Below are 26,623 nucleotides of genomic sequence, written 5' to 3'. Positions count from 1 at the left end.
CAAAGAAGGCAAAAATCCAAAGATTTGATTGCAACATCCCCTCTTAAAAGCAGGATGACACAGGACTTGCTTTCCTGCTCATGCTATTTGTCTAACCAACCACCTCCCTTTGCAGCACCAAGTGCTGTCCAGCCCTCAAGGAAAAGTGCACCAAATGGAGAAGACAGAAGGCTTGGGGAGTTTTTCCCCACAGCTCCTCACACATCAGCTACAGAAACACCTCACACAGCACACTTCAAAGCACAGTGTAAACTCAGCCTGTTGCACACACGCAAGGAAATCTCTAGGTGAACCCCAACCATTTTATTTCTTTAAACCCTGCCCTCAGATGGGTGCTTGGGCAATGCATTCGACAGGCTCGTTTTTAAAAAGCAAACATGAGGAATCCTTCAAGTAAGAAAGCTGTGAAGAGTACACGAAACAGGAAAATGAAGAAATAGTTGTGTGAGCCAAACGTTTCAAAAATCTTTCACCCCCTCAAGTCTAATCTAGGTTAAATGTTAACATCCTTTTTTCTGCATTCCTAAACTTCGGGTATGGAAAGGAGTTTTGCTTCTGTTTACAAAACATCACTTACATAATAATATTCCAGGGCATGTTTAACTATTTATTTCCTAGAAAAACATCCAGGTGAAGCTGTGTTGCAATTTGCAGTGATATAATGTAACCTTTGGATTCCTTTCTCTTCAGAGCAAGGCTGCAGACTGGTTATACAGTGATGAGAGGAGAGTGCTGAGATCACAAACCAGTACTGCAGATGTTCCTGAGGCCTCTGATGGAGGTGGAAGGATGGCAGACTAAATAGCACAGAGACACAACAGGAGCCAAAGCTTTCCCTAGTTTATAAACTGCACAGGGGACAGCAGGGGGTGAAGTAACTCAGTCAAAATCACAGAAGGCCCATGGAAAGAAAATAAAAACATCTGGCAGTGATGGGCTGTGTTGTGCCTTCACAGTCCCTCTGTGAGAAGCAAACAAACCAGGCTGATCTTCAGTCCCTGTTTGGGAGCAGGGAGCTGACAATCCTTGAGTTCAGAACAACCAGAGGACAGAGTTTGATGGTCATGTCAGAAGGTTCTGATTACCACTGAAACAGCTACAAAATACTGTGGGAAGCTGGCATGTCAGCTCTGGGTAAGGCTACATCCCACCCACTGAACACTTCCCAAATCTGAATCTCACCAGCTCTTGTTACCTGTTATTGCATTCAGCAAGCCAAAAAGTTTCATCTCTTCCAATATGCAGAGCATGAATAGTTTACCATTGCACTTTTGGGTCCCATAAAGCCAGTTTGGGGCCTCCAAAAATACCCAGCTTTTCTGTGTCACCTTTCCCAACCCTCTCCTAAGCAGACCAGGACTTCTCATTGACCAGGTGAAAAACCAGCAGACAGAATCTTTACTCCAACTCAGATGATCCCATCCAGCATCAAGCAACTCTGCTTTCACCTCAAATTCTAAGTGAAAAAGCACCACGCAGCCAGTTTGTGTTGGGTTCCTGTGCCTGGAGGATACAGGAACACAGCAGTACAAAGTATCAGTCCTTGACAGAGGAGCATGGGCTGCTGTGAAAGGCTGTGAATACCTGTGATACAAAGGAAACTTAACCCAAAGTGTCTCAGTAATCATATTTGGTGTGAGAAGCTGCTGCTGGGCCACCAAGAGGAGCCTGCAGCACCTTTGATATTTCACTGCCTGAAGTGTGTGTATTTAAGTGATGCATGAGGAAATGAATGCACCTTGCCTGGCTGGAATGCATAGCAAAGCAGTGGTGGTCGCATGCAGCCATTATTAACATCCCAGCCAGACCTCTCCCTCTGACTGCAGTAGAAAGCCTTTGTTTTAACTAAAGTGCTGGGGGAAAAAATAGCAATTTGAAATAGATAATAAAGGGGATAAAAGTTTTGCAAACCCAGTTTCAGTGACAGGAACACAAGATTTGCATTAAGATGTGAACCCAGAGCTGCTGTACTTTTCAGAATCCCTGTGAAAACACCTTCTGTTTATCAGGAGCAAAGCAGTTTTGCCCACAAGCCTCCTGAGACCTGTCTAGCTTATTTTTACACCACAGGAGATACGGCCCAGTGAAACACCCCATTTCCCCACAGCCCCAGGACAGCACGTTTTTCCTTTTTTAGCTAAAACATGTATACGTTTCCCTGAAGGAAGGGGAACTTGCAAACTGGGTTCTAGCCAGACTTACACAAGATGGGGCAAAACCCTCTTCCCCTGGAGCTCACAGCTCTGCTCTGAGCAGTTTTATCCACGTGTATGTTAACTAGAACACCTTCCCTGCTGGCAGCCCACCTTGTTTGTCTGTGACCACTGCAGCACAGGGCAGGGAGTCACACCCCACATAAAGTCAGCAGACAAAGGCAGGGGGATAAAGCAGCCTTTGGGAAGAACTCCACAAAACTTAACAGGAAAACATCTGGGCAGTAAAGGCTGAGTAGGGACAGATCTCTAGAGAACACCGTCCCTCAGAGCTGGCTGGCAGACCCGGGAGAGCTCCGCCAAGAGGAGTAAGAGAAGGTGGAGCAGCACAACCTGGACACGAGCAAAAGCAGGCAGCGCTGCTCTGAAAAGCCCCGGCTCCCCTGAACCCAGGGGGGACAACGAACCCTCCCCTTCCCCCGGCTCCGGGCAGAGCACTCGCGGCACCTACCGGGTCGGGCCATGGTCCGGGGCAGCTCCTGGCAGCGGAGCGGAGCGGCTCAGACTGTCCCTCCGGTGGCCGCTTCCTGGGCTCCGCCTCCCGGGGGTGGCGGCGACAGGAGCCGGGCATGGGGCATTGCCTGCCAGACACACGGGGTGGGCGAGTTTCTCATCCTCCAAGGAAGGAAATTCCCTTTCGCGGCTGGCTGCAAGCAGATAGCCCACAGGTGGCCGAGAAGGCGGTGCTGAAGGAGGAAGGGTGTTGGGGTGCGTTGGTACAGAAACTCTCCACCCGGAGGATGGGTGTAGATGAGGAACAGCAAGAGCTGTTGTTCGTGACAGCCTGAACGCAGGCTGTGCTGCTCCTTACCTAGCATCGATGAGTGCTGTTCCTTTCTGCCCCAGGGAAAACCGAGCTGTTCCACTAGAAAATTAAAATGTAAAAAGATTAGGGTAGGTTTATACTGGATGTCAGGACAACCTTCTTTACTGTGAAGGTAATGGGAAAGGTTTCCCAGGAAGGTGACTGAGGCCTCATCCCTGGGGATACTCCAGGGGGGTCCTGACAAGGCTCTGAGCAACCTGCTCTGGGTGAGGGTGTCCTTGGTTACTGCAGGGGTCTTGGAGTGAGTGACCTGTAGAGGCCCTTCCAACCCAAATCATTCTGTGATTCTGTAAGAACAAAGCCACTGGACACTCTGGTTTCCTCTAGAGATGCAGCCTTTTAACTCAGGTTTCTGTTAACTCGTGTTTGAGTCCAGAGAAAATAAGCAGCAGGACACAGGCAGAGTTCTGAGAGTAGGATTTAGGACTCCATTTCAGTGCTGAGCACAAAGCAGCAGCTTCTGTTTATTGAATAACTCTTTCAGAGCACTCCTGTGCAAGCACAGAAACCCCACACTTGTGCTGCTCTGTGCTCGGGAACCTTTCTTTGCAGAGGACCAGGAGAGTCTTTCCTTAATGCTCCTCAGGAAAGCAGAACTCCTTTACAAGATGGTTTAGCAGGCAAGGCACTGAGGGGCTCTGTGTGCAGCTCACTTCATGCCCCAGACAGCAACGTCAGAGCACAGCTGGTTACCAACAAAAAGGAACCAACTGCTTCCCTGCTAACCAGCTCCACCCTACAAGCCCACCTCTCCTCTTACCTCCACATCTTTATTCAAAGATTCACTCTGAGCTTACAAACCCTGTGCCACAGACTGTCCCAAACCAGTATGTTGTGCCAGAAAGTGCCAGGGGAAAGAACAAACAGTTCCTGTGACCCAGCTTCCTGAGGAACTCCAGGTGCAGAGAGAAGAAACCAACCATCCCACCTGGATCCTACTGGAAGTGTCAAAGGGAACAAAGAACACCTGGGCACTGGAGAAGTGTGCAGACACAGAGCTACCTGGCACTTACATGAGATCCAAAAAGGTACTAGTTGGAAAGGAGATAAATTCTTCCACTATTACCAAAATATACCTAACAAACCAATAAAATAGATGTGTAACCATAAATGACTTTGTGAGGACTGTTCCACGTTACTTTCCTTACACAACTCTTGGTCTTTTGAATTCCAGAGTAAAAATTTAAAAGCAAAAACCATCCCTCTGATGTCTGAACAACCTTTTAAACTCCCTTTTTAAAGCCTTGCAGTAGCACACAAAGGGCTATAGCAGTCAGCTTCCTGCTCTGAGAAAAAAAGCCTGCCAGGAGAGGGAGATGCTTACAAAGCAGGAGAGAAGCACAGTGGAAAAAAAACCAAAACCCTCAACCAGGAACTTCCCTGGTTCCTCACAGCAGTTACTTGGGAGAGCAGGACTTGGGATAAGGACAGTTTACCAGCAGTGCCTACATCTCCTCCTTTCTGATGCAGACAGCAGCACAGAACTCAGAAAAGAACTCAGAAAATAAAACAAAAGGGAGGAGAAAAAAACCAAAGAAACAAACAAACAAAACAACAACACAAAACCCCAAACCAGAGCACTACCTCCCCCAGAGCAAACCTGCAGCTTCCCAGCAGCCAAAGCTTCAGTGAAGACATGAGTAATTTAAAGTCCCGGCAATATACAGCAGCTGAATGACACCTCCTTATCAGGGCCCTGGGCACACTGAGGGGACTCACTTGTCCTGAGGAGCCTCACCCGGGGCTCCCACACCCACCCTCTGCCACAGGTCCTGGAACTCCATTTACGCTCAGGTCTGGGGCATCACTCTTTCCCCCCTATTTCGTAGGGGGAACTGTTTCAGGTCTTACCTCTGCTCTTATCTCCTTGATAAGCTTCAAACTTGTGCTGTGGGTAATTTTACTCCCTGCTCCCTCTATGGCTCAGCCTTCTAGGCAGTCCTTCCAGCCCCTCGCTGTTACTTTTACCCAAGTCCTTCCTTTGGCACCATCTCCCCTTGCTGCTGAATGGATCCCAGCCCTGTCTCATGGCTCACCTTTCCTGGGGACAGATACTGATGACCCTTGTCAGCACGGGGCTCTGCCTGCTGCCTTCACCCTGCTGGGGGGGACGCCGAGACCGGGGCCTCCGCGGCCCTCCCTGCTCCTCACGGAAGGGTTAAGCTTGGAAGGCACCTTAGACACCATCACGAATCTTTTTTCTGCTCCCTACTCTCCTCCTTCCCGTCACCACGTCTCACACTGACCCCAGCAATGCGCAGGGGAAGGCGTTTGAAGCGCCCTGGAGCTTTCCAGCCTCACAGACGCTCCCCCAAGCTCTCTGGGAGCGGGAATCCCCGCGAGCCTCCAAAGCCCGCCTGTACCCCGACCCCAGCCTTCTGGCTTTGCTTTCCCTGAAGGGCGGGCACCGCATTTCGGAGAAAAAAACATAAAAATCCCTCATGCTGAAAGCTCGCCCCTTTCCCCGCTGCCCCCGGACCTTCCCCGGTGCCCAAGATGGCGGCGGGCAGAGGAGGGGAGAGGAGAGGAGGGCGGGGCACTGCGCGTGCGTGCGTGCTTGCGTCATGGCGTGGCGGCGTGCGTGGCGTGGCGTGGGCAGCACACGTGTGTGCGGGGCCCATGATGGCGGCGGTGCCCAGCGACCTCTTCCCGCTGGTGCTCGGCTTCCTCAGGCAGAACCGCTTCGAGGCGGCCGCCAGAGCCTTCGCCAGGGAGGCGGCGGCGGTGAGGGAGGGGAGGAAGGGGCGGGGGAGTGGGGGAGAGGAGGAGGAGGGGCCTGAGGAAACGGCGGGGTAGGGGGGTGGTGGTGACTGACTGACTGACTGACTGACTGAGGGGTGGAACTTCTCTGTTCTGGTTTTAGAAGGAGCAGGACCCCAATGCTGCCTCGCTGCTGGAGATCTACAGCTACTGGCTGAGGTGAGCCTGCGAGGGGAGTGCCTGAGGGGGGGGTTCCTCCATTTCCTGAGGTGGGGGGGTCCTGGCATCTCGTGTGGGGGGCAAGGTTCTGCCCTCCCCTGAGGGGGCGAGGGGGGGGTTCCCCTCTCTCCTGAGGGGCTGATTCCCTTCTCTCCTGAGGGGGTGGGGGTTCTGCCCTTTCCTGAGAGTGTGAAGGGGGGGTTCCCCTCTCTCCTGAGGGGTGGGGAGGATCCTGCCCTCTCTTGAGAGGTGGGGAAGGGTCCTCCCCTCCCCTGAGGGGGCAAGGGGGTGATTCCCCTCTCTCCCGAGGGGGTGATTCCCTTCTCTCCTGAGGGAGGCAGGTTCTGCTCTCTCCTGAGGGACTCCCCCCTCCCAGGTGCCCAACCCAAACCTGTCTCTTGTCTCCTCCCAGGTCCCCGGGGGCCCAGAAGAGAAAGCTGGTGGCCAATGGCTCCCAGGTGAAGAGGAAGCCCCCCCCCAGCAGTGAGAGCAGCTCCAGTGAGGAGGAGGATGAGGAGGATGAGACCCCCCCAGCCAAGAAGCCAGGTGGGGTTTGGGGGTGGCCCCAGGGCTGTGCCTGAGCTCCCTCAGCTGGGTTGGTACCCACTGGTCTTGCTTCTGGGCAGGTGTTTTGCCCGTGGCAGGTTCACCCTGACTAAAAGTGGTGTTTTTATCCACTTGGTATGTGAGCACTGTCCCCCAGAAGGCTTCAGCTGCCTGCTTTGGGGAGACACTTCTCTCCTGGAGTGTCTGTTTTTGGTGACTTACGTGTGTATGTGACACTGATAATAATCTAGAGTTTGGGTTGCCCTCTTCTCAACCCGTTTTGGGGTTTTCTGCAGCACCCTGAGAGTCACCACCTCCAGGCAGTACTTAGTGACCTTCCCACTGGGGCAGGAGGCTGCAGGCACAACCCTGAACTCTCTGCTCTCTGGTGTTTGCAGCTAAAGCAGCAGCTGTGCCCAGGACAAAAGCAGCAGCTCCTGCAGCCAGGAAGGCAGAAAGCAGCAGTGAGGACTCCAGTGATGAATCAGACTCGGAGGAGGAGAAGCAGCCAGCAAAGGTCAGAGTTTCCCTCCAGCCTCAGGTGTGACACTGAGGGTATGGGCACACCTGAGCAGCAGAATTCCCTCTGAAGCTTCTCCCACTTTTCCTGAGCTCTGGCTGCAGCAGAGGCAGTGGGAAGGGGACGTTTCTGGAGCAGGCAGCACACCAGTGGTCCTCTGAAAAATTAATTTCATTTCCCTCTTTCACTTCATTTCATGTCCAAGTCTGCTCCTTGCTTTAATCCTAAGGCTGCCAATGTTTGCTTTTTTTTTTTTTTCCAAAGATTTACTTGTAATTGCAAAAATTATTCTTTCCTTACTTATCTATCTTTATTAAAAGAGAACCTTCTCTTTCCTTTTCCTTGCTGCAGTCATGGGCTGGAGAAGTGGGGGTAGAATGATGTCAGTGGAGATGAGAGCAGAGCAGCCAGAGCTGCCCAGTCAGTTATTTTCAGTCTCCAATTTGGTGTAATCAGGAGAAAGAGGAGTGAGAACTGGAGACTGAGGGGCAGAGGAGTCTCCCAGGGGCTGCAGGGGGGTTTCCCACAGTAAAATTGTCAGCCAGGGATTTTCAGGCCCAGTGGTAAATCCAGAGCTTTGTGCTCACTGTGCCTGTGTCTGATTGATCAGCCTCTTTGCCATGGCTGCCAGGGATAACCACTTCTCCCTCCTCTTGTTTAGAAAGGTGCAAAACCTGTGGTGAAGGCAGCTGGAACCAAACTCCAGCCCCAGAAGAAAGCAGAGAGTTCCAGCTCCAGCAGCTCAGATGAGGAAACACCAAAGAAACAGCCCCCAAAAGCAGCAGCAGCAGCAGCAGCAGCAGCACCTAAACTGGGTATTTCTTACTGCCTGTCCTCACCAAACAACCAAACAAGGCTGGGGCTGCATGCAGGGCAGCTCTGGGGCAGCTTGCTGAGCCTGCAGGACATTCCAGCAAGGGCTTTGCAGTGCTGCCTTCATCTCCCTGCTCCTCCAGTTCTTATTTCTCTGTGGATCTTTATGCTGAAGGTGATTTACCCCTCATCCACCTCCCATCTTCCTTTCCCTTCTCTCCAAAGGGGGTAAAGCTGCCCAGGTACCCACCAAGGTGCTGAATGGGAAAGCAGCAAGCAGCAGCAGCAGCAGTGAAGATTCTGAGGAGGAAAAGGCTGCACCAAAGAAGGTAAAAGAGACTGAAACTTCCTGAGCAGTTCTGCTCAGGCTGAGATGTCTGGGGTAAGGCACAGGCTGCACAGATGCCAAGCACAGCATTTTGTCCTGGCTGCCCCTCCCTTTTCCCTGACCCTCCCTTTTTTCTCCCCCCCTGCAGCCCAGAGTTCAACAAGATCCCCATCCAGCTGTCCCCACAAGGTTTCTGTAACTTTTTTTTCTTTAAATGTGCATTTCTTCCCTCCCTGTGACAAGGCTGTTCCCAAGAAATCACCTCTGCCAAAACCTGCAGCCACTCGGCCATGTCCAGGGAAAAACAAACGTGCCAAGGAGAGTTCCAGCAGTGAGGACTCATCTGACAGCTCAGAAGATGAAAAGCCACCTGCAAAACAGAAGCCCAAGCCTGGTGAGTACTGAATAACTTTGTTCTGGGGAGGGGGGAGCTTTCTGGGAGTGCCCCTGTCCCAGGAGGAGCATGTGCAGGACACAGGCAGGTCTTGCTGCACAGAGTTCCAGGGGGTGAAGCAGAAATCCAGCAGGGTTTTTCCTTCTTTCCTGTCTGCTGTTGGGATTGAGCTTAAAATTCAGCTCCTCCCTCAAAGGATGGGGAGTGGGAGGGGCTGTGAGACTGATTACTTTGCTGCAGGTCTTTATTCATGCAGCCTTTAAGGATGTTCTTGCAGGTTTCCTTTCTGCCAGGGTTTGGGAAGCAGTTTGCCACTGGTTTGGTTATTCTGTACTTTCAACAATTTCAGCTTTTTTTAGGTATCCAGGGTGCAGCCCAACTGAAAGGTGCCTCTGCTCAGTGTAACAGTGCTTCCAGCAGAGAGCAAACATCAAAACCCAGCCTGGCTCTCTGAGCAGAGGATTTGAGGAGGCAGGAAATGAAAGCAGTCAACATTTTCTCTTTTTTTTTTCTCCTGAAAACGTTTGGTGCTGCAGCCTGCCACTCTCACACAGACACCTGCATGCTGTGTCTCTCTCTAGGGCTGTACAGTGCTGTGCCTCCACCTCCAGCTCCCCAGGCAAGGAAGGGCCCTGCCAAGGCTCCTGCAAAGAAATCTGAGAGCAGTGACTCCTCAGACAGCAGTGATGAGGAAGAGCAGGTGACCCCCAAGGCAGGAGCAGGTATGTTGGGAGGAGGGGAGGCTGCAGAAGAGGCACCAAATAATGCAGAGAGGGGTTTGCTCATCTCTTGGCTTTCCTTGAAGTTGTTGATGCCCTTCCTGGGAAGGGTTCAAGGCCAGGTTGGATGAGGCTTTGTGACACCTGGTCTAGTGGGAGAGGTCCCTGCCCATGCAGGGGGTTGGATCTTGATGATCTTTAAGGTCCCTTCCAACCCAAGCCATCCTATGAGGCTTGGAAAAGCTGCATGGCTTTGGTCTGGGGTGCTGCTTGCTCCTCTGGAAGCTTCTGAGTGACTTGAAGGCACCCCAGCCAGAACACTGTGGGATCTTGGGGCCAAACTGTGCTGCTTTGGGTTACTTTGGATGGAAAATTGGGATTTAGTTTAGTGGGAACCAGCCCACTGCTGGCCAGGACCTTGCTTGGCTTGTGATGTTGCTGGGGGAATGGCTGGTGCACTGGGAAGGGAAACCTTTCATGTTTGGCTCCTGGGACAAAGATTAGTTAATTTTTTACTTCTGCAGGCAAAAAAGTAGTGGCTAAAACAACCCCTGTCCCCAAAACCAAAGCTGTGACTACCAAGAAGGCTGAATCCAGCTCTGACAGTGACTCAGGTAATTAAAACAAAACCAACAGAACTTTGTTTCTTTTTGTTAATGTTTTTACTGGCCAAGTTGTTATATTGTGATGTATCTGCCAAGATCCTTGGGCTGTAAGCTCAAAAGCTGCAGTCTCCATAGCTAACAAGGTGTGAAATTGATAAAGAGCACCTGGCTCACCTTGGGACAATGGTGGGGGCATCAGGGTGCTCCAGGGAGGGGAGTGGCACTCTGGGGATCTCTGGCTCAGGCTCTTTGGTTTCTGTTACCCTGTTATGGGTTTTATGAGAAGTTTCCCAAATAATTTATCACCATTCCAAGTTCAAAACAGGCTCAAAAGAAGCCTTTTGGTCATGTGACCCCAGGAATGTGCTTTGTTATCTTCTGCTGATAAGGTTTAATGTTAGCAGGGCTGGATTTCCCACCTTGCTTCCCTCTGTGTTACATTTCCCCTCCTGTTTGTTTGGGGTTTGTGGTGTTTTTTTCAGATTCCAGCTCTGAAGATGATAAGAAGGGAGGGAGTAAGCTCCCAGCTAAACAACCCGTGGTAAAGAATACACCCAAACTGCCAGCAAAAGCAGCTGCCAGGCCTCAGCAAGCAAAGAGAGACTCCAGCTCATCCTCAGACAGCTCAGGTACTACTGGGGCAGGAGGTTTTCTGCATGCATGTTGAGCCAGCCCTGACCCCCTGAGTTTGGAGGGGGTTTGTTAATCAGTCTCCTCCTTTCCATTCCAGATTCTGATAGTGAGGAGAAGGCCCCTGTGAAGCCCCCAGCTAAAGCAGCAACCCCTGCAGCAAAGAAGGCACAGAGTGCCCCAAAGAAAGCCCAGAGCAGCTCTGATTCAGACAGCAGCTCCAGCAGCTCTGAGGAGGATGATAAGAAGGCCAAGAAAGGCATTCCAGCTAAATCAGCTGGCAAAGTGGCCAAGCCTGTGTCCAAACCTTCTACCCCAGCTCCCAAAGCAGACACCTCTGACTCTGATAGCTCCAGCAGTGAAGAAGAAAAGAAGCCAGCAGTGAAACCAGACAGCAGATCTCTGGGGGCAGCAAAGGCAGCTGTGGGGAAGAAGGCAGCTGCTTCCAGTAGCAGCTCATCTGATAGCTCCAGTGAAGAGGAGAAGCCCAAAAAGGCAGGGAAAGGGGCACAGAACAGCTCTAAGACCAATGGCTCCACAGAGAAGGCAAAAGCAGCCCCAGCAGCAGTGAACAACCTGAAGGCCAAGCCAGCTGGGGGCAGCAGCAGCAGCAGCAGTGAGAGCAGCTCTGAAGAAGAGACAGGGAAAGCCAATGGAGGTACTGCCTGCAGTCTGGCCAGGGAGTGCTGGCAGTGCTGCTGAGCAAAGCTGAGCTGAGGGGGACACCAGAGTCCCAGTGCACAGTCTCAAGTTTTATCCCTCTAGGAAAGAAACAGGTTTGAAAGCAGTAGTGGTGTGTGCCAGGGCATGCTGTGATTCCTACACCTGGAAAATCCTTAACCAAGAGGAAGTTTTAAGTGCACTAGGTTAATAATATGGTGATTTCTCATCCCACAAGTTTACCTTTTCCATGGGGATAGCATGGCAGAGCCTCTGGCCCAGAATGGCAGCAGCTGTTAGAGCAGCCTGGGTGAGGAAATTCAGGGACTGATTCTCACCCCTCTGCCAGTGCTGGGTGTGCATTCTGGGGAAGGGATGCCTTTATTTTCCTGACACCACAGTTACTCTGTTTCTCTGCTGTATATCCAACAGGCACAGTTGGGAAGACACAGAAAAGGAAAGATGTTCAGGAGCCAGAGACACCACACAGTAAAAAGGCAAAGTTCAAAGCCAAAACTCCACACACAGTTCCTAAGGTGAAACAGGTGAGTGTGGGAGGCCTGCAGGAGAGGCATTTCTGCCTCCTGAACAGGTAGGCTTGTTTTTTGGGGGGGGTTTGAGGAAGTTGTGCCCACAGGATCAGTAGGGTTTTTGCTCCCCCCTCCAGCACAATCTGGGGAACCCTGGGGGAGTGCATGTGTGCATGATTTATTCTGGAGCATCCCTGTGCTGCCTGAGCTGAAGAGGGGAAAGGATTGTGACCCTGAGAAACACTTAGATTGAGGTGATGTGAGCAGGGCTGTGTATCTGCAGGGCAGGGAGGGAAAGGAGTCTGTCTCTGGAGGAATATCCTGTGTGTGTGTGTGCAGTTCCTGGATCTTGTTTCCCTTCTCTCTCCCAGCCAGCCGCTCCCTTCCGCAGGGTCAGGGAAGAAGAGATTGAGGTGGATGCCCGTGTTGCTGATAACTCCTTTGAAGCAAAGGTAGGAGAAATAGATAAAACCAGCCTCTGCAAATAGACTTCTGCAGACCAGGCAGCCTTGCTGTGCTCGTGGGCAGCCTTTTTTGTGGAATTTTTTCCACCAGGAGGTGGTGTCAGGAAGCGTGTGAGCCCTGGCAGGGGTTGTGTGGGCTGCAGTGCTAATGGAGTGATGTGTGCTGGGCAGTGCCTTTGCTCTCCTGGGTACTGACCTGAATTTCTTTTATCCCTCCCAGAAAGGAGCAGCTGGTGACTGGGGTGAGAAGGCCAACAACATCCTGAAGTTCACTAAGGGCAAATCCTTCCGCCACGAGAAGACCAAGAAGAAACGTGGCAGCTACCGTGGGGGCACCATATCCACCCAAGTCAACTCTGTCAAGTTTGAGAGTGACTGAGAATGATGTCTCCTTGGGAATCCATAAACCATCTGCTCACCAGGATGGCTTGGATGGGCATGTGGAGCCTGCCTGGAATGCTGCCTCCCCTCCCCTGTGGTGGGGCAAGCAGCTCCAGCGTGGGTGTGTGGGAGAGTGGTTGGATGTCCCCCCTTTTGTTTCTAATTTGGGTTTAGGCCCCTGATTTGGAACCGTCCTTGAGCTGATGGTGTTGTCACCTCTAGGCTGACCTCTGAGACTTAAATTTTTCTACAGTCTTATTTTAAAAGGCTGGCAGTGATATTTTTTTTAATTTTTTTTTATTATTATTATTTTTGTTTCTCGCCCATCTGGTAGAAGAAAAAAGTGGGAGGTTAAACTAATTTTCCTGTATTTCTCTATTTCAGCTAGGTTAACTCCACCTGTGAAATGGCAAGTATTGTAACTTGCCCTTGGCTAGTCACTGTAAGAGAAACACTGATTTGAACCCTCTGGATGTAACCCCTACCCCCACCTGACATTTCAAGTTCACAGTTGCAGTGTGACAGGGTTCCTCTTTTTTGTTTCCTTGTTTTATGGTTTCACTTTGCAATAAATTCCTACCTTCCCACCTTCCTTCCACTCCTCCTGAGGCCACTAACCAGAGTCTAAATCTCCCTTAGTTGAATAACTTCAAACCCTTGCATCTGGGAGTGGAGATGTGCAGAAACTCTTGGCTGCATGGGGATTGTGCTCTTTGGCTCAGTGGGAATGGGTGAGGAGGCAGTGGAGACAAAACCCCCCTCCCCTTTTCTACCCAGCTCTGCTTTTTGCTGTGCTTTTGTCGACTCCAGTGTGGCTTCACTCCTTGTTCTCTCTTGAACATAAATTCTGCCAGCTTAGGCTCCCTCCCAGCAGTGTGCCCTGCAGCTTGCTAGGAGTCAAGATGAATGTATCATTGATGCCTTAAATGTCTTTCCTGGGTTGGATCACTTGCTCTCTGAGCTCTTCTCCATCTGCTAAATCCTTACCAAGAAGTAAAATGCCAGTTTCCCCATGGCACTGCCTCAGATCAAGCCTGGTGCTGTTAAGGTTTGAAGTTTTGTGTCTTGTTATGGGGAGCCTCAAACAATTTGCAGCCAAAACTTCAGATATCTGGAGCAACTGAGATATTCCAGAGGCTTACTGCTGGTGGGGGGAGGACAGGACACACTTTCCCTCCAGTTCTGAGAGTGCCTCCTCATTTCTGGTGCAACTTGAATCTGGTAGAAAATGGTTCTCCCCCTCCCCTGCATTCCTCCCCTGTGAGGTGGGCTCTTTGTTTCTGGAGCCACTGGCTGTGGGAACTGAACAGCAGCTGTGCAGGTTTGGGAACTGGGCAGTGGGCTGGGGGAACTGCTCACCCCACCTCCTAAAAACTTGCCAGCCCCTGAGAGAGGTTCTGTGCAGCCTGGTTTCCATGTTTCCTTCTGGGAAGCTGCATTGGTGTGCAGAGCTGTGTCACCTAATTGAGGGTTGGGTGAGCCACCCCCATACACAGCAGCTGCAACCTGTCCCAGGGAGCAGTTTTCAGGACTTCTCTGGCTTGCACAATCTCTGGTGCCTGAATTCCAGGCTGCACTGTGGAGGGGCCCAGGAGACCACACTCACTGTGAGGCATTGAAGGTGAGAGGCCCAAGGAAGGTGTGAAGAGAGAGTTTGAACATCATCTTGCTCGTGCTTTGTCATTTGCCCTCTTTCTTCTGTCTACCAGGACCTTAATTTTTAAAAAGCTTTTCTATTTTGGGGGTATTTTAAGTGTGTGAGCTGTAACAGGCTGGAAAATAAAGATTGCTGCCTTTGTAACCTGAGTGGCTCTGGTAGTTAAAGGTGTGGAATAGGGGGTGGGAGAAGTTATGGATCCTGGAGGTCACCTAGCACTGTCTCTGGGCTGCCTACAACCACTTAATGCCTGAGTTACAGGGTCAGGTGTCTGCAACAGCAGCAGTGGCAGTGTAAGATGTGTGGATGGAACCCTGGAAGAATTCCATCAGGGAAACCCATCTGCTCAGGGCTCTTCCCACCAGGATACCTGCTCAGCTCTTGTGCTACCCCTGAACAGGGGGGCAGCTGGCAAGAGAACTCAAGGAGCACCAGGCTCTGGGAATAAGAATCAGGTGTAAAATTCTGCACATACCTGGTTAGGTGATTTCTCTGTAACCTTAGACCTCTCCTTGCTCTCTGATCCTGTGCAGGGTAAATAAATTGATTATTTTTACCCCTTGTGCTCACACCTCTCTTAGGGAAGTTGGGATTGGGGCCCGGGGGGGGGTGTGTGGGCTGTCAGTAACTGGATCCAGCACTGCCTGCCCCTGCCTCCCACCTCCCCGGTGATGTAGGAGGGGGTGTAACACACCTGGAGCTGCAGGAGGGGGTGTAACACACCTGGAGCTGCACAAAATGTCCCGAGCCTCGCCGGGGATCGCACCTGAGCCAGCAGGCACCGGGGGTGGGACAAAAACTGGGAGAGCCCCAAAGCTGCGCGCTCCTGGGGAAACCTTTCCCTCTCCCCGGGCTTTTCCAGGCTCAGCCCCCATCCCTGCAGCCGAACCGGGGGACGGGCTGGGGCTGCAGCCCCGCTCGGGGCGGCGGGGACGGGAAGGGCGGGCCCTGGGTGCGGCTGAGGCGGCTCCGTATGGAGCTCCCCATCTCCTCCCTTCTTCCCTCCCTTCCTCCTTCCTTACTTCCCTCCCTCCTTCCCTCCCTCCTTGTCTGGGCTCCTCGACACCAGCTTGGGCCGCGCTCCCAGCGGGACGGGCTGGAGGTGGGTGCCGGGTCGGGCTGCGGATAGGTGCCGGGTCGGGCTGGAAGTGGGTGCCGGGTCGGGCTGCAGGTGGGTGCCGGCACCGGGGCGGTCGGTCCAAGAGGAACCGGCCCGGGAGCGTCTTCTCCCGCTGCTCCTCACTCCCCGTCCCGTCGGGGCGGCTCCGGGACAGCAGGGCCGAGGGATGCGGTGTCTGCCCGGCTGTCCTGCGAGGAAGAGGAGGAGGAGGAGGAGGAGGAGGGATCTGCAGCCCCGAGGGGAGGCAGCGGGGGGGCTTGGGGTGTGCTGCAGGTGCAGCCCCGGGTGCTGCGGAGCTGCTAAGGGTGAAGGACCGGGCTGGGGCTCCCAGGACCTGGCTGGGGCTCCCAGGGCTGTCGGTGACCCCCGGGTGCCCCTGTGCAGCTGGAGAGGGCTCCGGGGCAGCCGTCCGGAGGTGCGGGGTGTGTGCGAGGTGTGTGCGGGCATCCCGAGAGCTGCTCCGGAGGCCACGGGGTGAGAGCATCTGCCCGGCCCCCGGGACCAGAGCATTGGCACCCGGACAAGCGGTTCAGAACGCTGTCGTGTGCGTCTTGCTTCATTTCCCTCTAGATCAGATCTCAGGAGCGTCTGCTCTCTCCTCTCCCTGTGCCTCCCTCCTCAAGCCCTCTTTGTGGCAGCTCGGTTGGGTCTCATTCCTCCCGGGTGCTCAGAGCCAAGGAGCTGTTTGGTTCGGGTTTGGTTTGTTTGTTTGTTGATTGTTTGTGGTTTATAATTTTATTTTTCCATGAGGACGTAGTTGTTTTACTGAAGATAAGTCTCATCTCTAACTCCTGTGCTTGCTGTAATTCCCTCAAATGTGATCAGACTTGTCTGTCAGGACTTTATCAATCCCTGGTGCTTCCTACACAAGGTTTCACAATTTTCTGGGGTGTTCAACGACTTCTTTCTTTTAATGTGTCACTTCTCTGCAGAAAGCAGAAATGACAGGGCAGAAAATGGAAAACTTCTCTTCCCCAACCCTCTTGGCTGCTCCTATGAAGTCTGGTGCATGAATACCTCTGCAGGTTCAGGAACTCACCCAGCCTGGCTGCTGTACAGACATAACCCCTGCCTGAGACCCAAGTGTGCCCTGAGCTCTCATGTGCTCTCACCACAAGGTCTCTGGCTCACAGGAATGTTTGGAAATGGCCCCCAAGCCTTTCTGCCTCTTGCACCCAGGGATTGCAAATAATGTTCTCGAGTGCTGCCACGCTGCAGACGTGGGGCCAAGGGGCAGAGAGCACTGGAAGACCTTGGTGTTGCAGGGCAGTGTGGGGTCTGCCACACACTCCCTCTGTCCCCGTCCCTTCCAGCAGGCAGCAGGGAGCCTGTGGGTGTGGAATGGGGGGAATCCTGCTCACCACCTGGGCAGGTTTCAAGTATGATGGGAGGTCAGGTGGGGAAGTGGATGTGTCGTGTTTTACACACCCCTGCACACCCACACTCAAGTTCTTCAGGATGTGTGTAGTGTCAAATGCCTCCACAATCTGAGGCAGAGATCTCCATTCCTTTTCTTGGCTGCTGTGGATCAGTATTTTATTTAGCACCACAGTTCCCTGGCTGTGATCCATGGACTGCCAACCTCCTGCTGGCCCACAGGTTCCTGCCCTGCCTCTAGAGCTTCCTCACAAAACTCATGTTATCCAGGAAGGATGCTGAAGGTGGCCAAGGGTCCCAAAAGTTGTAAAGGTCCCTGCTAGGGAAGTACCTCAGTCTCTGTCCAAAATGGATGAAGATAAGCAGAGCACTTCTGATGTCCTGGTGTGGAGGCAGCAGCACCACGTGGGGAGTGCAGGATGAGTTCCTCTGACGCTGACCTGATCACTGCTGTGACTTTTCCCTCTGGGCTTTGTTCATTCTCTGTGTTTCTTGTGAGGGACCATGAAGATATCAGAATAATGCTAGAAAGGCAGGGTGTTCTGAGCAGGCCACCTGCTCACTGTGTTCAAACTACAGTTAACAAACCCCTCAGGGCTGTGGGCTGCCTGGGGAGGCTTATATTTATACTTGAAGGGAAGTGGTTTTTTATTGCTCATTGTTTTCTACACTAGGATTCTAAAGCATTATTATACTGTAATACCAATATTAGCTCACCATAACACCAGTATTGGTGTTTTAGTGTTAGTGTTATTCACCCAGGTGGCTCTGGTGAAGCACAGAAGCCCCCAAGCCCTGGACTGGATGTCACTGGTGGTTCAGCGTGTGCTTTATTAACTTTACTTATACAGCTTTGTGTCTCTAAGTTTTCTGTAGAGATTGACCTGCTTGCAGTGCAGCATCTTCCTGCAGTGCTGGAATTGCTCTCAGGGCTGCACACCTGTCTCCTTGCACTGAATTCTGGCTTGCACAGGTTTGCCACAACTGGGTTGGCCGTCACCATCTTGATGGTAGCAGATGGTCCTTTTTGTTTTTTTCCACCCTGGATCATAGCCAAGAAACGAGGCAAACTGTGGTTTCTTGTTCCAGGAAGAGTTTTGAGCATCCAAGCGAAGATGCCTTTTTGTTTTGGCTCCCAATGAATTGTGCTGCTTCGTTAACTCTGGAGAAGTTTCTGGTGAAAACACTTCTCTCTGGCAGCAGGGGCTGGAGGGAAACCAGGATGCAGGAGGGGAAATAATCCAGCCCTGTGGATGCAGAGCTCCTGGGCCTTGGCAGAACACAAGGCAATGGAAATCCCTGGAGGAGAGGGAGGGATTTCAAGGGCAGGGTCCTTGCAATGGGGTCTCTCTGCTGCTCTTTTTCTGGGGCCTTGTCAGCTTAGACTGCTGCCTGTCAGAGCCTTTAGTACTTCAGGCTGATAACAGACACCTGAATTAGAGAACCAGCTTTAGATGTCACTTGCCATGACACCACTGAAGGGCACATTCTCCCTGTGTGAGCCTTCTCCCAGTGGCAGGGATCTTTCCTCCAATATTTATCTGATTTAGCCTCTAGCCTGGGGCTTCAGACCACAAAGGAGGAGGTGGCTCTGTGTCCTCTCTTCTCGGACCAAGGGTGGGATCTGTTCTGTTGTTTGCTTGGGTTTTGCACCTCTGCTCCCAGCTGTGCCCAGAGTTTCTCTCTGGGGATTGACAGAGCAGAGATTTGTTCTGGTGGTATTGAGCTGAGTAGGGAAAAAAAGGTCTCTTCCTGCATTCTGGCCTCTTCCCACTGCTGCTGATGATTTACAGCATCCCTCGTTGCCTGGGCAGGTAGAAGGGATTCCTGAGCCAGCACCTTTAGGGATTGCTCCTGATGTTGGAAGGAATGAAGCAGCCAAGAGCTGTCTGCAAGTCTCCTGTGTCAGCATCTGCCCCTGGCCTGAGGGCTGAGGTTGACCCCTCTTGTCCCCTCTTGTCCCCTCTTGTCCCCTCCTGTCCCCTCTTGTCCCCTCTTGTCCCCTCTTGTCCCCTCCTGTCCCCTCTTCTCCCTCCCTCCCTTTGTGCCCTGGCAGCTGCCAGCCCTCTGGATCTGCTGCACAACATCCTAGCTGGATGGTGCTGAGCAGGATAAATCCCTTTTGGGCTTTCTAGAGCAGCTCTGTGGGCTGTAGCTCTGTGGTGGAGCTGGCAGCAGCCAGCCTGATCCTCCTGGCAGGGAGGCAGGATCCCAGGAAGATCCTTATTTTCCTTGCAGGATTTCTGCTCCCCTCCCTGCAGCCCATCACCTTTGTCTGCATCCAGACCACCTCCTTGTTTTCTGCCAGCATTTCTCATGTTCCTCACTGCCCTGCAGCCACAGCCTCCCAGTTTTTCCCTGGGTGGGAAGGGTGTCAGTCCAAGCCTTGGTAGGAGTTGGCTTTGAAAGAGGGGGGGTCTCCCCAGCAGCTTCTTCTTTCCCATGTCCCTGGGGCAGGAGAGCACTGTGGGGTGGCAGGATGGCACTTTTGCTCTCCCATCCCTGCAGCCCCCATGTGCCATCTCTGCCCAGAGATACCCAGCTGCTGGGGCTGTATTTCTCAGGCTCTTACTTGGGGCTTTCTTTCCTGCCTCTCAGAGCTCAAGCAGCCGTGAGAAGCTGGGAGAACATCCTGGAGGAATTTCTGCTCTGCCACATCCCCGCAGCCCCCCCTGGAGCCCGGTGTGTGGGGACACCCCGAATCCCCTTGTCTCCCTCCCCACCCACCCACCTCCCTTCCCAGCGTGCCTGAACTGGGTCCTCGGGACACGGCTCTGCTTCTGACTGTTCCCAAATAATTACCGGGTAATTCTGCTCCCAAAAATAAAGCAAGGTGTGGGTGAGGCGCGTTGGCTTCCCGGGATGGAGCAACAGCCCTTACACAACTGAAATGCTGCGTGTTTCAGCAGCCCGGGCAGGGGGTGAGGGCTGGGGGAGGTGACTCAAGGGGCGTCCGTCTGACACAGCTCCTGCACCCTGTCCCTGGGGCTGCTTTCTGGGTTTGCCTTCTGCCGGTCCATCACCGTCCCAGCCCTGCTTTCCCTTCCCGAGCCTTTCCCCTGCTCCGCTCTGTCCTCCCGGGGCAGAGCAGATCCCTCTCTGGGCAGATCCCCCTCTGCCTTTGGGGTTCCTCTGGGGTTGGGGGGTCCTGCTGGGACCTGGGCTCGCTCCCACCCTGACTGTGCTGAGCAAGGGATGAGGAACATGGTTGGGAGCCATCCCTCTCTGCATCCCCCCGGGAGGGAACCGGCCAGGCAGAACCGAACCCCAGCAGCAGCGCTAGTTCTGCAGCGGTTCCGGGGACCCAGCAGCCAGGGGCTCCAGCTGCTCTCCCTCTCCGAGTCTCTGCAAGCCACGCTGCTGCTTTTTGAGCCTCAGCAGCACAGAGAAGAGGTTTTGAATTTCTGGAAAACTCCCCCGATCTCTACCCTTGGAATGTTTTTTTCTTTTTTGGGTGGCTTCTTTTTGTTGTTGTTGATTTTATGTTGTTTGTTTGTTTTGTTTTTTTCCATCACCAAAGTGCAGACTGCTTTCCTCTCCCAGCTTGCAGCTGCATCCCCAGTTCTCAGTAGCCCAGGACAGGGCATTTCCTCCCTTCCTAACGCCCCATTCCTCTCCTTGCAGGGATGAAGATGATGAAGGCGCTGCCGTACCCCGCCGCCCTCCTCTTCCTCCTGGCTGCTTCCCCTCTGGAGCCATCTCACTGTGCCAAGGTGCTGATCATGCCCACCATCGTCTTCGACAGCCACCTGAGAGTCTTCATGAGGGTGGCAGAGGCACTGAGTGACCGGGGCCACGACCCTGTCCTGCTGCTCCACGAGGGTCGGGATGTGGACACCCACCTGCCCGGCTTCCGCCTCCAGAGGTACCGGGGCATCTTCAGCACCGAGAGTGCAGATGCCTGGGTGCAGGAGAAGATAAAACGTGTCTTCCAAGGGAAGATGACCTCCCTGGAGATGTTTTCCTTTCTGGAGAAGTACCTGGAGAACTGCGACCTCGTGCTGGGCAACTCCAGCCTCCTGCAGAAGCTCGGCAGCGAGCGCTTCGACCTGCTGCTGGTGGACCCCAACGAGATGTGTGGCTTCATCTTGGCACACATCCTCCGTGTCAAATACGCTGTCATCTCCACGGGCTTCTGGTTCCCAGCCGAGATCGGGGCCACCTCCCCCATCTCCTATGTGCCTGAGTTCAACTCCCTGATGACAGACAGGATGGGCTTCTTGGGCAGGACCTGGAACCTCCTGGTCTACATCATCACCCGCGTGGCCACCAAGCTGGTGATCCTGCCCAAGTTCGAGCGCCTCATGGAGAAGCACGGGGTAGAGCCCAGGACATCCATGCTGGACCTTGTCCACGGAACCAGCCTCTTCTTCCTCTGCAATGACGTGGTGCTGGACTTCCCCCGGCCCACCCTGCCCCATGTCATCTTCACGGGGGGGGATCCTTGCTGAGCCTGCAAAGCCCCTCCCGGTGGTGAGTGCGGGAGAGCTTGGGCTTGCAGGTGAACCTGGGGAGTTGTTCAATGCTCCTCTGCTTTGGAAGAGCCTTGGGAACACCCTGGGAGCCTGGAGAGATGCTGCTGTTTTCTTGCCTGGGTGCACTGGGAGGCTGTGGGGCTGCAGGGAGGAGGCAGAATGAAGGTGTCCACCCCGAGGTGGGGTTTGGCTTTAATGTCCATGCCAAGTGGCACAGGGATGTCCCAGGCTGGCAGCGTTGGGATTTGGTCAGGAGGGGTTGGTTTGTTGGAAGCAGAAGTGGGGGGAGCAGTGCATGGCTCCAGCACAGCTTTGTGTCAATCCAGAATTCCTCTATTTTTTTATTTTTTTTTCCCCTGGCAGGGTGTTGCTGCCCTCCAGATTGCACTCTTGAGAAGCCACGGGGCAGAACTGTGCTTGCTCCCTCACCAGATTCCATGTGGAATCCCAGAATGTATGAAATGGGTGCAGATCATCCCTTTTTCTCAAGGTCCCAGCCCTAAGGGAAAACTCCCAGGCATCCCCCAGGCTATCCCTGCCCTCAGCTTCCCTCTCCCTGGTAATAAATTCAGAGGGATGGGCTCCTAAGGCCTCCAGCTGAAGAAAACACTGGAACCCAGCAGGACCTGTCTGCCATTCCTCCTCCCCTTGCCTTTCCATTTTTACCAGCACTGGGAGGAAACAGACCCAGATAATGACCCTTGGGCACTCAGGTTGTCCTGGTGTCCCAACCAAGGGACTGAAATTAAGGTAAGACTCCTGGTTCAAGTGATGACAGGCCTGCCAAACGTTCTGATGGACCCTTAACTAGAGGCAAGTTTTTGGGTGCCAATTTTTTTTCCAGTTAAAAGGGAAAAAAAGAACAAAAAAAATAAAATAAGTGAGGTCAGGTGCTTTAGAAGCCAAGCTCTGCAGATGTGTGTGGCATGGCATGGCAGGGTGCTCCAAAAGCTGTGTCAGAGAGTGGCTACCTCACTGGGTCTTGCAAAACCCAGCAGCTTGGTCCCACCTCTCCCCGTCCACACCTGCCTTATAAAGAAGGGAGTTGTTTGCTGGGGCATTACTCATGGGCATCACATCAGCTTCCAAAACTGATCCCAGGAGGATGCCCCAGGGAAGAGTGATGGAGATAAGGCTGGAGCCCTGCAGGAGGTGGGGGCTGTTGGAGTGGCAGTGTCCCCAGCAGAAGAGAAGGAAGGGGCTCTCTAGGTCAAGGTGTAACCTAAGGCATCTCCCATCCCCACTGGAGCAGAGTTGTGCAATTCAGGTGTTTCTTTCCTCATTTTTGGAGCACTGTGGTTGCCAGCTCCCCTACCTGGGACACAGGAGATGAGTGCCTGAGAGGTGGGGATTGTTCCTTGGGGTCACCTCTGCTTCCCCAGCAACCCAGAGGCTGCTGGAATGTGATGATGGGTAATGTCATCCCCTGCACCCTGAGACACTGTACTGCTAGCTAGAAAACCCAAGTTCTTCCTTCCACTTCTTTACCAGTTTCAGTGGTTGTGTGGCTCGGGAGGTGTGAGACTCCAGAGAGACCTGAACTGAACTGAGAACTTCTTGGCTCTTGATGCTTGGGCTGGTTTAGGGTTTGAGTCCCTGAAGTCCCTAACATCTAGAATGTGCTCTGTAACTCTGCTGTACCCTGATCCCCCAACCTTGAGGCTAGAAGAAATTCTGAACTTATCACCCTGCTTGTCTCCTTTAGTCACAGGAGCAACTGTCTGGGGGGTTTTTTGCCCTTCATGATCTCCTACAGTGTTTATTTCAAGAAGTCCTCACATTCAAAGAAAGATTTTAGGAAGCTTCTGACTGCAGAAAACTTGAAGCAGGCCAGAATCTGAATTAGGCTCAGTGTGTTTCCCTGGAGTAAAAGGGAATGGTCTTTGCTCCACAGCAGCTGTAGTGGCTGATGTCTCCTTCCTGCAGCCTTCTGGCCCTGGTGGAAAAGAAAAAAAAAAATGTAAGGACTCTGTTCTGTAGACACAGAGCAGTTTGTGAAGTGTGGCAGGGAGGAGAAAGTGCTGTGACTTTTCTTGGGGCTGCAGCCACCTCTCTGCCTAAGGAGCAAAGGATAAACCTGCAAGTAGCTGTCAAGGATGGGTAGAGGTCCCCTGGCAAGCTGGCAAAACCTTCTGCCACCTCCTGGAGCCTTCAGTGGAGAACCTCCAGGGGGATGTTGCTCCCTGATTCACCTGTTACATCAGCCTCCAGGCAGAGCCCCTCTGGGTGTGATGGGATGAAGCCTTCCAGCTGTGCTCCAGCTGTGCTAACCTCTGCTCCCTGCCTTCCTGAGCTCTGCCAGGGGGTGCCTGTGGCACCTCCAGAGAAGGTGATGCTGTGAAGGGCAAGTTACAGACACCTCCCTGCAAGCCCCCCAGCCCAGCAGGTGCTGATGTGATTTCTGAAATCCCAGGAGTTTCAGGGTTTTCCTCCTGCTCCACCCCAGGCAGCTCCGTGCTCCGGGGGGACTCAAGGTTCTGCTGGGGTGGGCAGGGCTTCTCCCCAGCCAGGCTGGAAGGCAGCTGCCTGTGTTCTGCCTGCAGGGTCTGCGTCTCTGGGTGGAAGGAGCAGATGCAGGAGTTGTTGTTGTCTCCTTTGGCATCGGGATCCGAGCTCTGCCCAGGGAGCTGGTGGAGAAGATGGCAGGAGCGTTCGCCCGGCTCCCCCAGAGGGTGGTCTGGAGGTGAGGAGGGGAGGGGGCATCTCCTCAGCTGGGATGGGGCTGGGAATCCCTGTTCCATCTCAGGACACAGGATTTTGGTTCCTGCCTCTTCATCTGGCTGAGTTTATAACTGCTCTTCATGTATGGTGTTTGTTCTGCTGTTTTTTCCCCTTTCCCCCCCCCTCCGTTTCCTCCCACAGATACTTTGGGCAGAAGCCAAGGAACCTGGGTGAGAACACGTTGATGATGGGGTGGCTGCCCCAGAACGACCTGCTAGGTAAGGCTGGGCTGTGTGTGTGCTGCTAACAACATCCCTGGAGTTTGGCCCAAACCACAGCAAAGGCATACCAGGACAGCAGCACCCACGTGGGGCCCAGCCTGCTGCTTGTCACCACCATGATCTGTACAAAACATGCTCCTCACCTCACACCTGCTTGAAGCAGCACCGAGGCCCCTACCTCCTCCCTCCTCCTCCTCCTCCTCCAGGCACTCCTTGGGCTGCCCAAAGCCAGGTGTGTTCCCAAAGGATGGCATCCTCTCTGCCCAATGTGCCTGGTTTGCCCTAAATGTGCCCCAGCAGCCCTCTCCCATCCCATAGCCCCTCTGCTATGGAGACACTGAGAGAGTTGGGGTTGTGCAGCCTGGAGAGGAGAAAGCTCTGAGGAGACCTCATTGTGACCTTCCAGGTTCTGAAGGGGCTGCAAGAAAGCTGGGGAGGGACTTTATAGGATGTCAGCTGTGATAGGACTGGGGGAATGGATTCAAACTAGAGAAGGGCAGATATAGACTGGATGTTAGGAAGAAGTTCTTCCCCGTGAGGGTGGTGAGACCCTGGCACAGGTTGCCCAGAGAGGTGGTGGGAGCCCCATCCATCCCTGGAAGTTTTTAAGGCCAGGCTGGATGGGGCTCTGAGCAACCTGATCTGGTGGGAGGGATCCCTGCCCGTGGCACGGGATGGAACTGGATGATTCAACCTGAAAACTCGATGGTTCTGTGATCCTGGAGGCACTGAGTGCTGCTCCTGCTTTCCCTGCAGGCCACCCCAATGTCAAAGCCTTCGTCAGCCACTGCGGGATGAACGGAGTCTTCGAGGCCATCTACCATGGGGTGCCAGTCGTGGGGTTCCCCTTCTACGGAGACCAGTTTGACATCATGACCAGAGTGCAGGCAAAGGGCATGGGCATCCTCATGGACTGGAGCAGGGTGAAAGAAGAGGAACTTTATCAGGCTGTCATCAGAGTCATCTCGGAGCCCAGGTGAGGTGTCTGGGAGCACCCACAGGGTGTCTGTGAGGAACAGAGTGTCTTGGTTTTGGCCCTGACCTCAGCATCCTCTGGTGGCTTCTGGGCCAGATATTCTCAACACAATTCTGAGATGCAATCCAGGAGGAAACAACACTCGAGTGTTTGCTGTTAGAGAGCACAACTTTAATCCTCTTTGGATCCAACTGCTTTTTTCTTAGAAAGCTTTCTGAGATGCTGGGGCACAGACCTCATCTCCTCGTAACACCAGCCTGTGTCACCAGGGAGAGTGAGGTCACAACCTCACCCGGGACTCTCCTGCTCTTCCCCAAACACCTTGGTGTAGGAACAGAGGCAGGAGACTGCAGGCATCTGCTCCTGACCACCAAATCCTCTTCCCTTTCCCACAGTGACACAGGGCTCCTGGCATCACCCCTGCAGCTGCTCCTGCTTGAAATGCTGCCCCAGAGCTTGAGGTTTTCTCAGTTATTCTTTTTTGTTGTTGTTGGCCACTGTGAGATGTTCAGGTGTCACTGTGAGTTGTTTGGGTGTTATGGGTTGTTCAGGTGTCACTGTGAGTTGTCCAGGTGTCACTGTGAGTTGTCCAGGTGTTAGAGCTCAGCACCTGGAAGGATCTGGGCAGTCACTGAGCGGGTGACCATCGCTTGGTGCTGGGTGAGGCCTTGGGGTGCAAACTCCCCTCAGGAAGCAACAGCCCAGACAGAGGACGTGGGAGATGAGCTGCCAGCTGAGTGAACATCACACCGAGTGCAGTGCTCTCTGGCTGGTGCCCTGGCTGGTGGTTGCCATCGGGGTGGCTTCCAGAGGGAAGTCCTGGGAGAAGTTTGCGGTGCTCCCAGGGGATCCTGGAGACCTTTGTGTCCACAGAGCTCCTGTCAGAGGGATGATGTCTTGTCTTCTTCCCTGGCAGCTACAGGACAGCAGCCCAGCAGATCTCAGCCCTGCACCTGGACAGGCCCATGCACGCTCTCAACAGGACAGTTTACTGGCTGGAGTACATCCTGAGGCATCACGGGGCACCCTTCCTCCGCCCCGCCGTCTATGACCTCTCCTGGTACCAGTACTTCTGCCTGGACATCTTGGCTCTGCTCCTGCTGTGCCTGGCCGGCCTGGGATTCCTCCTCTACAAATCTGTGGGGTGGTGGTGGAGGTGGTGGAGGGGCTCAGGGCTCAGCCCCGTGCACCAGAACGGCAGCTGCCTGCGGGGACACTGCACAGAGGAGAAGAAGTGGCAGTAGGGGCTTGGTGCATCCCATCCCATGGCACATCCCATCCCGTGGCACATCCCATGGCACAACCCATCACTGTGAAACACAGCTGCTGCAGTGCCAAGAATGTAGGGCACGCAGGCACCCAGAGAGGTGACAGATCAGCAAGTCTGGAGGAGCAGAGAGGAGGGGAGGGAGGGAGGGAAAAAGAGTGGGAGGGAGGCTGGGAGGGAGGGAGAGGGGAGGGGAGAGGTGTTACCAGGTCCTGGGTGCACACCTCACACCCAGGGGCGGGGGTGTGAATTCAGGCATTG

The 26,623-nt window shown here is 53.6% G+C and overlaps 3 protein-coding genes across 5 annotated transcripts in view; 2 read left to right on the top strand and 1 right to left on the bottom strand.

The window, feature by feature from the left end:
• PIK3AP1 (phosphoinositide-3-kinase adaptor protein 1) overlaps positions 1–5,529 on the bottom strand; it is a 28,616-nt gene extending 23,087 nt beyond the window's left edge. The window contains exons 1-2 of one of the 3 annotated variants that reach the window (XM_030452867.1): positions 4,891–5,529; positions 2,665–3,078 (exon numbers count right to left, since the gene is read on the bottom strand). In XM_030452867.1, coding sequence (XP_030308727.1) covers positions 2,665–2,677 — 13 coding nt within the window. In that variant the 5' untranslated portion in view covers positions 2,678–3,078; positions 4,891–5,529. Of the gene's footprint in view, positions 1–2,664; positions 3,189–4,890 lie in introns of those variants that run through there. The other 2 variants (XM_008504027.2, XM_030452866.1) reach the window with 2 other exon arrangements.
• Positions 5,530–5,622: 93 nt separating this feature from the next.
• NOLC1 (nucleolar and coiled-body phosphoprotein 1) lies at positions 5,623–14,349 on the top strand. Its single transcript, XM_030453365.1, has 14 exons — positions 5,623–5,763; positions 5,903–5,958; positions 6,371–6,504; positions 6,903–7,021; positions 7,686–7,839; positions 8,063–8,166; positions 8,409–8,559; positions 9,141–9,281; positions 9,803–9,892; positions 10,366–10,512; positions 10,614–11,171; positions 11,606–11,718; positions 12,075–12,155; positions 12,388–14,349. The coding sequence occupies exons 1-14, from the start codon at positions 5,659–5,661 to the stop codon at positions 12,544–12,546; spliced, it is 2,112 nt and encodes a 703-aa protein (XP_030309225.1). The 5' UTR covers positions 5,623–5,658; the 3' UTR covers positions 12,547–14,349.
• An 888-nt stretch (positions 14,350–15,237) lies between these two features.
• LOC103537711 (2-hydroxyacylsphingosine 1-beta-galactosyltransferase) lies at positions 15,238–26,391 on the top strand. Its single transcript, XM_008504025.2, is given in 7 exon segments — positions 15,238–15,307; positions 20,327–21,135; positions 21,137–21,175; positions 23,721–23,860; positions 24,040–24,116; positions 24,876–25,095; positions 26,012–26,391. Coding segments are annotated over 6 exon segments (1,611 nt in total). The 5' UTR covers positions 15,238–15,307; positions 20,327–20,328; the 3' UTR covers positions 26,340–26,391.
• Positions 26,392–26,623: the final 232 nt, after the last annotated feature.

This window comes from Calypte anna, chromosome 6 (assembly GCF_003957555.1).
Source record: "Calypte anna isolate BGI_N300 chromosome 6, bCalAnn1_v1.p, whole genome shotgun sequence".
In the NCBI taxonomy this organism is placed as follows: Eukaryota; Metazoa; Chordata; class Aves; order Apodiformes; family Trochilidae; genus Calypte; species Calypte anna.
This window is presented reverse-complemented; position numbering and strand designations above follow the sequence as displayed.